The 11,957-nt window shown below is 49.5% G+C and overlaps 2 protein-coding genes across 3 annotated transcripts in view; both read right to left on the bottom strand.

Annotated features, from left to right (window-relative positions):
• Window positions 1–1,933: 1,933 nt before the first annotated feature.
• On the bottom strand, window positions 1,934–5,467 carry PRR18 (proline rich 18). The gene is made up of 2 exons (XM_012806728.2): window positions 5,424–5,467; window positions 1,934–2,888 (listed from the first exon to the last, which is right to left on the bottom strand). The coding sequence occupies exons 1-2, from the start codon at window positions 5,465–5,467 to the stop codon at window positions 1,934–1,936; spliced, it is 999 nt and encodes a 332-aa protein (XP_012662182.2).
• A 4,483-nt stretch (window positions 5,468–9,950) lies between these two features.
• Window positions 9,951–11,957, bottom strand: part of SFT2D1 (SFT2 domain containing 1) — a 19,147-nt gene continuing 17,140 nt past the window's right edge. For both annotated transcript variants that reach the window (XM_003792378.3, XM_012806746.2), the window contains one exon: window positions 9,951–10,163. In XM_003792378.3, coding sequence (XP_003792426.1) covers window positions 10,124–10,163 — 40 coding nt within the window. In that variant the 3' untranslated portion in view covers window positions 9,951–10,123. The remainder of the gene's footprint in view (window positions 10,164–11,957) is intronic.

The raw sequence follows: 11,957 nt of genomic DNA, 5'->3' as shown, positions 1-11,957 counted from the left end.
GCTCCTTTCCAGGTCTACTGAATTAATGCAGAACCTGTTTTGCTTTTTATTGACATTCACTAACCTGGGAAACAAAGACGTCCTAGTCATTTGCTTTGAAAGTGAAGAACAAGGAATACAAGCTCTAACAGACATGAGGAAAGTGTGCTTAGTTTTGTGCTGTAGGCAGTTAAGAAAGGGGTGGGGGGTGAAGAGCCTGAGGGAGGGGGAGGAAAGGGCTTATCTTTGCATTAAGTGTGAGATGAGACCAAACCATGCCACTGCTCACCTTTGGGCAGGTTCACCACGCCCTGAACTGCCCTCCTGTCTGAAGACCCCACACTCTGTATGGGAGCAAGCTCCACAAGGGTCATCTCGGGTGGACTGGGTCGGGGAATGAGAGCATTCACAGCTTGGCTATATGGGGCAAGCATGGCTACCTTTATCCCTGTGGTATTAATGTATTCATTTTAAGTAAAAGAGAATATATCTTGAACTCAAATAAGGGTCAGAAAAGTTATTGGTGGGTGAGGTTTTAGTCTCTGAGACTCATTTGGCAGCTGACTTAGTGCCCACTGAATTAAATCTAAATCTGTGCCTAGAATTGGAGCAAGATTCAGGGAAAGACCTCTACAAGAAAGATATGTTTTTCTAAAAAATGTAAGGCTGCAATTTAAAATATAATTAAGGCTTCACACATTAAAGTCTAACAATATAAACATTAAGCTGGTAATTGACTTACAAAATCAGTCAACATTTGAGGTAATGCATTACTCTTTTGTAACCAATCTTATCTGATTTTAATACTTTATTTCCTTTCATCCTTAGAGTTAAATATACCCAGATGCATGGAAGAAATATCTAGAATCAGTCTCCAGTTAGTGGGGAAAGGGTGCGGTTAATAAAAATTTACTCATTATTCAAATAATAGAAAAATTTTAATCACTATATACAGTTGTATAAGCCATCACTGATTTTCACACAGTGACTAAAAATGCCAAAAATAAATACACCATAGCCTTCCTCCACCTCACCCATGGCCTTCCTCTTTCCCATCAAATCTCTAAGTGGCCCTGGCACCTGTCAGCCTCTGGGGGTTACAGGCTCCAGCACTGCCCCTCTTCGTACCGTTACCTTTTTCTTTCCACAAAAGAGATGTTGTGAGCACATCAAATAAAGATGATTCCATTTTTAACAAAAGCCGACCCTTACTCGGGCTCCTGCCTTAATCCAACCAGAGAACAATTCCCAAAACTGCTTCAGGAGAGACTCTGAGTGTGCATGTATGTGTGAGTGTGATTATGTGTTCACAAGGGATTAGGTGCGAGTTTTGCGGGCGTGAGTGGCTATGTGAGCGTGCACGCGCGTGAGTGCGTGCACACCCAGTACACAAGGCTGGCGATGAGTCATCTGCCGTGTGACGACAGAGCAGAGCTGACTCAAGCGCGTGACTAGTTCCGGGTCATCACCCTTCCTCTTCAAATACTGGAAATTACATCAAGTTTGATTTCCAGGCTTTCCATGACCCCCAACATTTTTCTGAGTTGGGAGAAAATAAAGTGATAAGCGCAGCACCACGTTCCAAGTGCAGCGGGGGCGCAGACTAGCGCTCAGTCCAAGTGTGGACGTGGCGGTGGGCAGGCCTGCCCCAGGTAGAGGGCCCCTGGAACTAAACACACAGTAGGCATCTGCCAGCTGTCCGCTCCCCGGCCAGCCGCCGGGACAGCCGCGTCCGCCGAGGCGGACTTCTGGGGAGGGACCACCGGTGTTGGGGAGACAAAGGGGGACTGAGCGGCGAGGCTGCAAAGGGGCCGAGGGCGTCGGGCGGGCCTCCTCGGCTCACCGGCCCTGGAGGAGAGACCGCAGCCAGATGGGGCTGTGTGTCCCCCACGAGGGCCCCGGGTGGGTGGGCTACAGTCTGCAGGGGGTGCGGGCAGCCGTGCCCGTGCCCCGATCACAGCGTGCTCAAGTGAGGCAGCGCGCCCAGGCGCCCCGCTGGGCCCCGCGCTGCGGCCGCCGCCTCCACGCCGCGCAGCCAGTCGGTGCACTTTTGCACCAGGCCCTCGTCCAGGGCCTCGGTCTCCTCCTCGTACTCCACGTCGTCGTACTTGTGCCTTTCGTTGAGTAACGACACCTTGAGCAGCGAGCGTAGGTTGGCAGATCGCGGGCCGGACTCGGGCGCCTGCGGGCCGCCGGGCAGCCCCGGGAATCGCGTCGCCCGGCGGCCGAAGCTCGCGGCCGGGGTCGCGTCGGGGCAGCTGGTGGTGCCGCCTCTTCGCAGACTGGCGTTTCCGGCGAGGGAACAGGGGCCCAGCAGGCGCCGGGGGTCGGCCGACGGCTCGGGGAACGGCCTGCGGGGCTCAGCCAGCAGCCGCTTCTCCAGGTGGCGCTTCTGGATGACCAGGACGGCCTCGGGGGTGAGGCTCAAGGAGAAGCGCAGGGAGTCGTCTGGCCGGGCCCCTGTCCCCGCACGCGCACGCGCCCGCGCCGACGTCCCCGAGGTGGTGGCTCCAGTCCCGGTGGAGGTCCCTGCGCAGGCGGCCCTTGCAGGAGTGAGGCCAGAACCAGCCGGCCGGGGCGTAGTGCACGTGGCCGGGGTCCGCGCGCGGCTGGGCGAGGCCCGGGGCGAGGAACGCGGAGGGGCGGGAGGCTGCGTCCTGCCCTGGTCGGGGCCACGCCGGGCCGGCGGTCTCTTTAGGGTGGCCGAGGGCCAGGACCTGGAGAGAAGCACCTCGGACCTCTCTGGGGGCCTCCTCTTCTTCTCCCCGGCGGCGGCGGGCGGCGAGGGCACGGGCTGCGCGCTAGGCCTCCGGGGCTGGCGCGCGGCGGAGACCCCCGGGCCCGGGGCGCACGGCTGTGACATCGGCGGGAAAGGTCCCGTGCAGCCGAGCCTGCCGGCCATCAGTCTCCTGGAAAAGAGGCGCGGTCTTAGTCCCTGTGCGCGAAGCCCCGTTCTCCGCGGGGTTCGGCGACCCCTGCGCCCTCCCCGTCACTCGCTGGGGTTCGGCCCCTCGGGCCCCTCGGGCCCCTCCGCACCCACCTGCCTCCCTCCGCAGCATCTTGGCCTTCTCACATGTCGCGCCCAAACCCTGGACTTGAATCGAAGGCTCCCCCAACCCTTATCTCCTCCCGGGGCCGGGTCTGGCCCTCAACTCCCGCACTCTGGAGGTGGACCCTACGGGAGCCGCCTCTGCCATCCGACCGCGCGGGCTGGGCCGAGCCGGCGGGAGGAGGAGCCGCGCGCTCGCGGAGGGCGCCGCCCGCCGGGCCGGACTGGTGTCCCCGCAGACTGTTTGTTGCCCGCGAGGAGTCACAGTGCCCAGACGGAGGCTGAACTCACGTCCCACCAGCTCCCCCAGCTGGCCCCCGGGGAAGCGGCGATCCCCGATCACAGGCTCGGGGGTGCCGGGGAGAGAGAATATCCTTCGTAACCTCTCAGTGCTTTCCCACGGTGGGAAGGAAGCGGCAGCATATCCAGCTATTCCGCGTGGGGTCTCAGGGGAACAGCCGGCTGGAACGTAAGAGGCGGAGGAAGTACATTGCAGGAAATCATTTTAAAATTACAAACCTAACTTCCTATCTATGGATAGGCAAAATAGTTAAGTTTCAGTTATGTGATGACGATGACATCGGAAATATTAGAGAAAGTCTTCATGAGTAATTACTGTGAACAAGGCGATGTATTTATCTCCACAGCAGTGACTGAAAGTGAGGCCAGCATACATACACCGCTAACGTCCATTCTAGGTGCAGAAACCTGAAAGCATTCCACCAGGATTCCGATGTTTGTTGAGTAAATGAGTAATTGATCGAACAATTAGCAATGCCTCGGGCAGAGCCTGTGGCTCAGTGAGTAGGGCCCCGGCCCCATATCCCCTAGCCCCAGCCAAACTGCAACAACAACAACAAAAAATAGCCAGGCGCTGTGGGCTGTAGTCCCAGCTACTCCGGAGGCTGAGGCAAGAAAATCGCCTAAGCCCAAAAGCTGGAGGTTGCTGTGAGCTGTGACGCCACAGCACTCTACCGAGGGCGACAAAGTGAGACTCTGCCGCTAAAAAAGAAAAAAAGCAATGCCTCAAAAATGAAAATTTCATATAAGCAGCCACTGCATCACTTGAGGGTAATTGTCAGCTGTTCAAACTGTACAAAATACTTTCCCATCAGATAACGCTTTTCTAGGCTAACTGGTTATGGTATGGCCCCAGGTTAGCTCCAAAGCATATTCAGATTTGGGTAAACTCAACTGTGGCCTGACCTGACAGGCACAGCAGGACGGCTCTGCTCCCACTGCCACTTCCCTTCCCCCCAGCAACAGCAGCACCTCCCCCACCTGGCTGCTGGTGGCCTCAGGGGAACTGGACAGCTATGGATACTTGGCGAGAAATATCTGGACAGCTATGGATACTTGGCCAGCCTTCTTGGGCTGGGGAAAGGTGGAGGCTCAGTAATCTCTACCAATGCCTCCCAACCACCTGACACAATTACATATTCTCCATAAACTATGCAAAGTGAGCCTCCCAGCTCCATCCCTGCTGGGACCTCAGGGGCAGACAGCCTCTGTTATGGGCGAGATGTTAATATGCAACTGGGGGCGAGTGGGAAGAGGTAGCCAATGGTGGCAGCAGGTGGACAGTCCTCTGCCAGGAGAGTGGAGGACTGGAAGAGAAGATGAAGTAGGAGGACTAAAGCAGGAGGGTGTCAATTATCCCTTCTGGGACACAGCTGGAGAGGCAGGCTACAGAGAAAGATCAGCAAACAGCTGGACACGTCAACGTTTGAGTATGAAGCCCCACAGCTCATAAGTGGGCAGCCGCCTGCTGCTGCTGCTGGTCTCAGTTGGCACTGTGCAAAATTGCTGGGCTGACGGGGTCTTTCCTTCTCATTTCCTAACTCTTAGGATGCTTCCAAAGTAATGATTGTTTGGGGGCGGGGCCTTGTGGTCTGATATTAATAGCTGATACTGATGGGAGTCCATTATGCTGAGCACACCCCCAACTTCCAGCCCCTCTGGGGAGGGAGGCACCTATCAGATACCACAAAACTATAAGGGGTCAAGGAGATGGGACTCCAATCTCCAGAGGTGTGTCCAAAGTCAAAGTACAAAGCTGTACTCAGCTAAAGAAGAGAAGAAAAAAGGAGGGGATTGGATTAAGTGACTCCACCCCCAGACCAGTAGAAATTTGGGCATTTTCTAAGGCAGAGTTTACTAGATTGATGTACCTGTTGATCTGACTAGGAATTGGGATTCTCCAAGTCAGAGAAAGCTTATGGGGAAAGCTTATCCCAGCCCAGATGCTTGGACACTTGGGAAGCTATCAGTCTGACCCTGAGAGGCAGAGCAGTAACTACTTCCAGAACCAGGCAGGAAGCACCACAGCTCTTCCCTGTCTTCCCTGGAGATAAGAACAAAGGCGGCTGTTAGTAGGGGTAAGGGACCCCAGTACCTTGCGGTGGGCTGCTGCCCCAGAAGAGGTGGAGGAGTTACCATTTCTGACGGGGCTTTTCAGTCTCCCCTCTGATGCAGGCACCACATGACAGCATCACTTGTCCCCTGCCCAGGTCCCCTGCAACTTGAAATCTTCAGCCCCTAGGACACTAGAAGTTAGAAAGATTGTCTGGGGCCTGGGAAGGAATCTGAGAAATGGCATTTGTCACTGGGCTGGCCCTAAGTCACAGCGTGATGGCTGTTAAAGAATCCGTTACACATTCTATTTGGTTGACTTGGTGACAGTTACAAGTACCAGTAAAGAAAATCACACTAAACCACAGCCAAATTCAACTTTTGAATAGATGCACCTGAACAGTGATTAGAATCAAGAAATACATTGATTTTTAACATGTAATTTACATGGGATTTTGCATGTCACAGCCAGAATATAATGGTGACAACTGTTTATATATTAAATAGTAAAATGTGAATACTAGAATAGTGTAATCAACTTATCAGAACTGTATTTTTGGATTCACCTAATTACAAGAGTTGATACATGATTACATTTCATCTAAGATTAGTAAATTTAATATCTCAAATAAGGTGGCTGATTTGAAAATTCAAGTAAGCAAAACCAAATATCATTGACCCTTAAACAACAGTTCTGACCATGCTCCCGCCAAGCCTGCAGAAATCACCCATGACAAATACGCACTCTCTCACACACCCACATACCTGCACACTCACACAGGTCCATACCTCCCCACACACACACACGCGCACGCGCGCACGCATGCAGGCACACACGCACATGATTGTCACTAGCTTTGTCATTGTCGTGGAGTACCAGTGAATAAAACTAGAGCCAGTAATCACATCATAGCAGCAGGATATTAACCACAATTGTAAATAGTTTACTTTTTCTCAATTTCTTGGTGGTTTTACTGAGGGATATAATATTTAAATGTACGTTCAGAGAAATGGCAAAGTGGAAAACATTTCTGTGTTGTTTTTCTAATTATCCTCTCTTCCCATTTGCTTTACTTCACTGCTATATTTTGATTCAAATAATTTTACATAATATATGGAATAGCGACCAGTAGCCACCTATCTAGAACTAAAAGTAAATATTAATTTTAAAACAGCAAATGCTAATTTTGTTCTAAAAAACACCATTTTATTAAAGAACTTGGCACTAACTTAAAAATGTCTGAAGCTCTTCCGCTAATACTGTTCTTATGACAGGCTTTGGGAGTTGAAAAACATTTAGGAATTGTTTGGTGCCATTTTAAAGTTTTCCTCTTTTCTCTATTAAGACAACAGGCAATGTCTCCTCAGCACTAAATGCATTTTACTTAGATTATTCTACTTAAAAGCCCACAGGCACCTTGAGAAGCACAAACATTGCTAACCCAAGTAGACACCCGGCCTGCAGGGTGATGGGCAGCCTGTCGGGCAGTGGCCCAGAGCACACTCCCCCGCCAAGGGGTCTTGCTTTCTTTGGTCTCAAGACCAAATTACTGAGGAGCCTAAAGAGCTGCTAATTTTGCAGATTCTACCTAGTCTGTTAACCTTATTAGAAATTTAAACTGACTTTAAATAGAAAACATTATGTTAACATGTTTTTAATAAAAATACTATTTTGTAAAAGAAACGAGACAAGCTGTGGGCCTACTCTCCCGCCTGCTGTGTTCATCGTGGGCCATCACAGGCCACAGAGCCACGGAACTCCACTGTGTACTGGGCTGGCATCTCGGTGTAATTATGACTATAGGCCTGGATGGTCTCTGGGACCCCTGGGCACCCTCATTCACAAGGTGCCCTAAGCTCCCACTGAGTAATCACAATGTTGGCTGGTGTGTTCTCCACTTGGAAAGCAAACTTCACACTTGGTTCCTTCTTACTGCAGCCTGGGACAAGATGAAGCACACAGGAACGTGGGCTCACAGACAAAAGTCACATTGTGCTGCTAAAAATGATTAAGTTTATATTTACCTTTTTTTTTGAGACAGAGTTTTACTATGTTGCCCTGAATCTCAAACTCTTGGGCTTAAGCAATTCTCTTGCCTCACTCAGCCTCCCAGTAGCTAGGACTACAGGGGCCCATCCACAACACCCAGCTGTTTTTTTGTTATTGTTGTCATTGTTGTTTAGCAGGCCCCGGGCTAGGCTAGCTCCCAAAGGCCAGTACATGTGGCTGGCGCCCTAACCCCTGGGCTACAGGCACTGAGCCAGACTTTTTATATTATGTAGTCTGGATGGAAATTGTGTTACTGGAGACTTCTTAGAAACAGTGAGTGGATTCTTACAGGAAACTAACCTGGAGTGACTCAGTTAGGCAGAAAAAGTCGTACTACATTACACGCAGCCCCAGCCACCAACCCTGAGTGCACCCAGCCGTGCCTGTAGCCTGACCAGCAAGAAGCTTGTTGCCAGAGTAACCATGGCCTGATTTCTTTGTCCACTGTCCTTCCCTGGTAATTTCAATTCCATCCATTATACAACTTTAAATACAAACACTAAACACATCCCACATGGAGTCTGTGGTTTAATTTGCTCCCTCACCCCTCACAGAAGCATCTAAGTTGTTCCTTAAACTATTCACAAGAAAGTGGAATGAAGTCCCCCAGGTAAACCCAGAGGTAACTGCTGAGTCACCACGGTAACTAGAATGGTCAACAGCTTTAAAGAGGCTTTACAAAGTAACTTTAAATGAATTCACAGGCATTTTCATGGCTACCTTTATACTTTGAGGTGGTTTAAGCAGTATTCAAAGGTGGTATCTTCACGCTGGCCTTTCTGCTCTTACCCTGCCTCTCAAGGTCCTTTACCTTGAGCTGGCTGAAGCCGACAGCCAGGGCAGGGCAAGAGGTAAGCACACACCCACCCACCGGACAGAGCCAGCCTTTCTCAGTGAGAGCAGACCCTGCTGTCTTCCTCATGGAGCATTCAGCAGCAGGCTGACAGGTGGGAGAGCAGAACCCCAGAAGGCTGCGGGGCCCACCAGTGAGTACAGCCCTGGGAGCCAGGCAGGCTGGGCCTGGTCACACTGCGCACCGTGGGGCTACAGCTGCATGTCCGTATGGCCACGTGGACAGGTTGATGCCGTGAGCCAGGCACCTGCCGGGCACTCTGCAGGTGACTTTGTCTCCCCAGACTTTTCTGAGACCTGAGAGCTTTTGTTGTCCTTGCTACCACTGCCATCTGTTACTTGTCTACAGTGAGAGTCTCCTTCTCCAGCTCCTGTTACTCTCAGGGTAAAACCCCCGCTCCATACTGTGTGCTCTGCAGACCCCACTGCTGGGGTGGTGTGCCCCTCCCACATGCCACGATTCTGCTCCACTGGGCACCCTCCTCTTCCTCGGGCTGGTGGTTCCACATCTCCCCAGTTGCTGGCTGAGCTGCACATTTACCCGTGGGTATTTCTGCAGCCACAGACGCCACACCTCATAACTGGGAGCGTGTCTGTCACTCCTGAATTGTGACCTCTCTAGAGCACGGGCGGCATGTCCACCCAGCACCAACACCGTGTGCAGTGCCTTCTGGCCCACCAGAGCTGCCTCTCCGGCAGTCTCTCCACCCTGCCTCCAGCTCAGCTCTCCAGGCCCCCCTGCTGGACTTCAGTGCTAATCAAACTACCATACTTCCCCACTCCTGTCCTGCTGACCCCTCGGTACATTCTCCCCACCACTCGTCCCCAGGCTACCTATGTGAGCAGCTCTTTTATGTCACCCTTTTGTGGGCTCTTTTCCTATGGACTCTCACGGGCCAGAGTGAGGCAGGGCCGCCTGCCCTCCGCACCGTGGCACAGCTGCATCCCCCGCCTTCCCTTTCTGTGCCAGTCCTGAAGTTTCCTGGCAACTGGGGTTGTAGGACAAGGGTAGCCTGTGCCAGGGCTTGAGGGGACCTGAGGGTATCGGTATACAAATGAAAATCCTGTCTACCTCAACCCCAAGGCTCCAGCCAGCCAGCTCTCCCTCCTTCTGTCCCCCGCCAGGGTGAGGCAGCTTCCTACTGTGGCTGAGTCTGGGGCCTGGGGCCTGGGGCCTGGCTCCCCTACCGTCCCAGCCTGGGCTATGCTTTGAGGCCTCTCATCCTTCACACTCTGACCTCAGCAGAATTACCCAGGGGAAAGGCTGCATCTCACTTTCCTACAGAGACTTTACAGAGCTTCAACTAAATTTTATCACTTTAAAATAGTATAAATTTTATTCAGAAATGTTATTTTTCCAAGGTGGGTTTATTTCAAAAATTGTAAAATTTATATATTATTTTTATTACACATAAGAAGCAATTTTTTTAGCTTAAAATAAAAAGTTTCACATTTAGTTTTTAAAAACATGATGGCTTAAAAATGTAGACATTTTTAAAAAGCTAAAAAAAGCTGAATATATATTGCAGCACAAATTTATCCCTTAAATATTTACATTACAAAAGGTGTTTTGAAAAGATTGTAAAGATACTAGCAAAAAATAATTTACTGTTGTCAAAGATTAAAAACATCATCTTTGGAAGAACATATTAGTAACATATAATGCACTTAAAGTTACAAGCATTTAACAGTTTAATCAAGTATGTAGTTTTTACCAGTATACAAAACAGTCTTAGTACAAAATGGCCTTAAACTGTTATGCAGTGTTTTGGGAGTTATTTTATTGAGAAAAGCAACAGAGTATCTACATTCTAATGTTCTTTTCCAGGAGTTTCTGATTTTCAGCTTAGGAGAGAAGAACAGCATTTCATAACTGCATCCCTGGTGAAGAAAAAGGAGAAAAAACCCAAAAATATAATAATATTCCTCAAGAGCAAATTTGTAGGACATATTCCTGCCAAATACACTGTGATCACTTTTACAGTAGAACTCAGGGGCTGTCCATCATTTTTTGATTTAACTAAAACTTTGTTGAAGATTACTCAAAATCAAGAACTATAAGACTTGGAAATATTTTGTTAATTTTTGAAGTGGCATTTACCTTAAGAAATCTTGGGGGGAGGAGGAGGGAGTGGATGGGTGGAGGGAGGGTGATAGGTAGAATCACCTCTATGGTTTATCTTACAAGGGTACAAGTGAATCTTTCTAAAAGTAGAATATAAATGTCTTAATACAATAACTAAGAAAATGACATGAAGGTTGTATTAATCAGTTTGATGAAAATATTTCAAATTGTATATGAAAACACCATACTACCCCATGATTGCATTAATGTACATGGCTATGATTTAATAAAAAAGAAAAAAAAAAGAAATCGTGCTGGGTGCTATGGCTCACACCTGTAACCCTGGCACTCTGGGAGGATAAAGCAGGTGGACTGCTGGAGTCCAGAAGTTTGAGACCAGCCTAAGCAAGACCAAAACCTGGTGTCTACTAAAAACAGAAAAACTAGCTAAGCATGGTGGCAGGTGCCTGTAGTACCAGCTACTCGGGAAGCCAAGGCAAGAGGATTGCTTGAGGTTACAAGTTCAAGACCAGTCCGAATAAAAACAAGACCTTATCTCTAAAAATAGCCCGGTGTTGTGGTGGGTGCCCATAGTCCTAGCTACTTTGGAGGCTGAGGCAAGAGGATTGCTTGAGCCTAAGAGTTTGAGGTTGCTGTGAGCTATGATGCCACAACACTCTAGTGGGGGCAAGTGAGACTCTTGTCTCAAAAACAAATGAACCCTTTGCCTAAACTGCTAAAAACACCCACTCTTAAACTCTGAGACTCATAGGCAAACCTGCACACTGCTTGTTCTCTTTAACAAGAGAACAACCCATGCAGGACCCTAAAGGTCAGGGAGAAGCCTGGCCCCATCTGCAGAGCCTCAAGGAGAGTGGGGCACCCTGTCTAGGGGACCTTCCCTCCTCTCAGAAGTATTCAGAGGGCTTCGTGGCGAATCACCTTGCAGACCCTCTTCAGCAGCCTTCTTGACTACAGGTTACTGTGTTCTTTGTTCTCCTTATAGGTATTTATTAAAAAGAACTATCCATTTGAAATGGAATAAAAATAACTTTGCAACTAATTTCCTTCACTATTCGAATTAGGCATACAATTTTGTTGGTTTTTTATATATGACATATCTCTGAATTTCACAAAGAAGCAAAACCTTGCCTCACCAGAATCTTTTTTCTGACTCTATCAGGTGTAAGGTGGGAATTAGTTTGGTTTTTAACTCCACAACTAAGTCAATACATTTCTCTGGAAAAACATTAGAAAACAGTGACCTGCTGACACACAACTGTAACGTTTCTGCTGCTAAAAACAACGTTTCTGCTCATGTGTCAGAGCTCGTTTTCCTAGTAACTTCCTTTTGTTAGAAGTGGAATCCATTTTGCTGGAGTTGCTGCATTCTATTTAATGAATGCCTACAGCCGTGGAAAGGTCTAGAATCTCTTGTCAAAATTCCCTGACTGTAGATGCCCAGGAGGTAAGGCAGGAGCAGGCTGCAACCCGAGGCTGCAGATTTTGGGGGGAAAGGCAGGAGCAGGCTGCTACCCGAGGCTGCAGATTTTGGGGGAGGGGTAAAGCAGGAGCAGGCTGCTACCCGAGGCTGCAGATTTTGGGGGGTA

The sequence above is a fragment of the Otolemur garnettii genome, unplaced genomic scaffold, assembly GCF_000181295.1.
Source record: "Otolemur garnettii isolate 467f Iridium unplaced genomic scaffold, OtoGar3 scaffold00056, whole genome shotgun sequence".
NCBI classification, from domain to species: Eukaryota; Metazoa; Chordata; class Mammalia; order Primates; family Galagidae; genus Otolemur; species Otolemur garnettii.
This window is presented reverse-complemented; position numbering and strand designations above follow the sequence as displayed.

Excerpts from the sequence above, each read along its gene's own strand:
- PRR18 (XM_012806728.2), bottom strand. The coding sequence starts at position 5,467 with ATGGTAACTCCTCCACCTCTTCTGGGGCAGCAGCCCACCGCAAG. Across the intron at positions 2,889-5,423 it reads GGGCAGCAGCCCACCGCAAG|GAGACTGATGGCCGGCAGGC; the intron begins GTACTGGGGTCC and ends CCTCTTTTCCAG.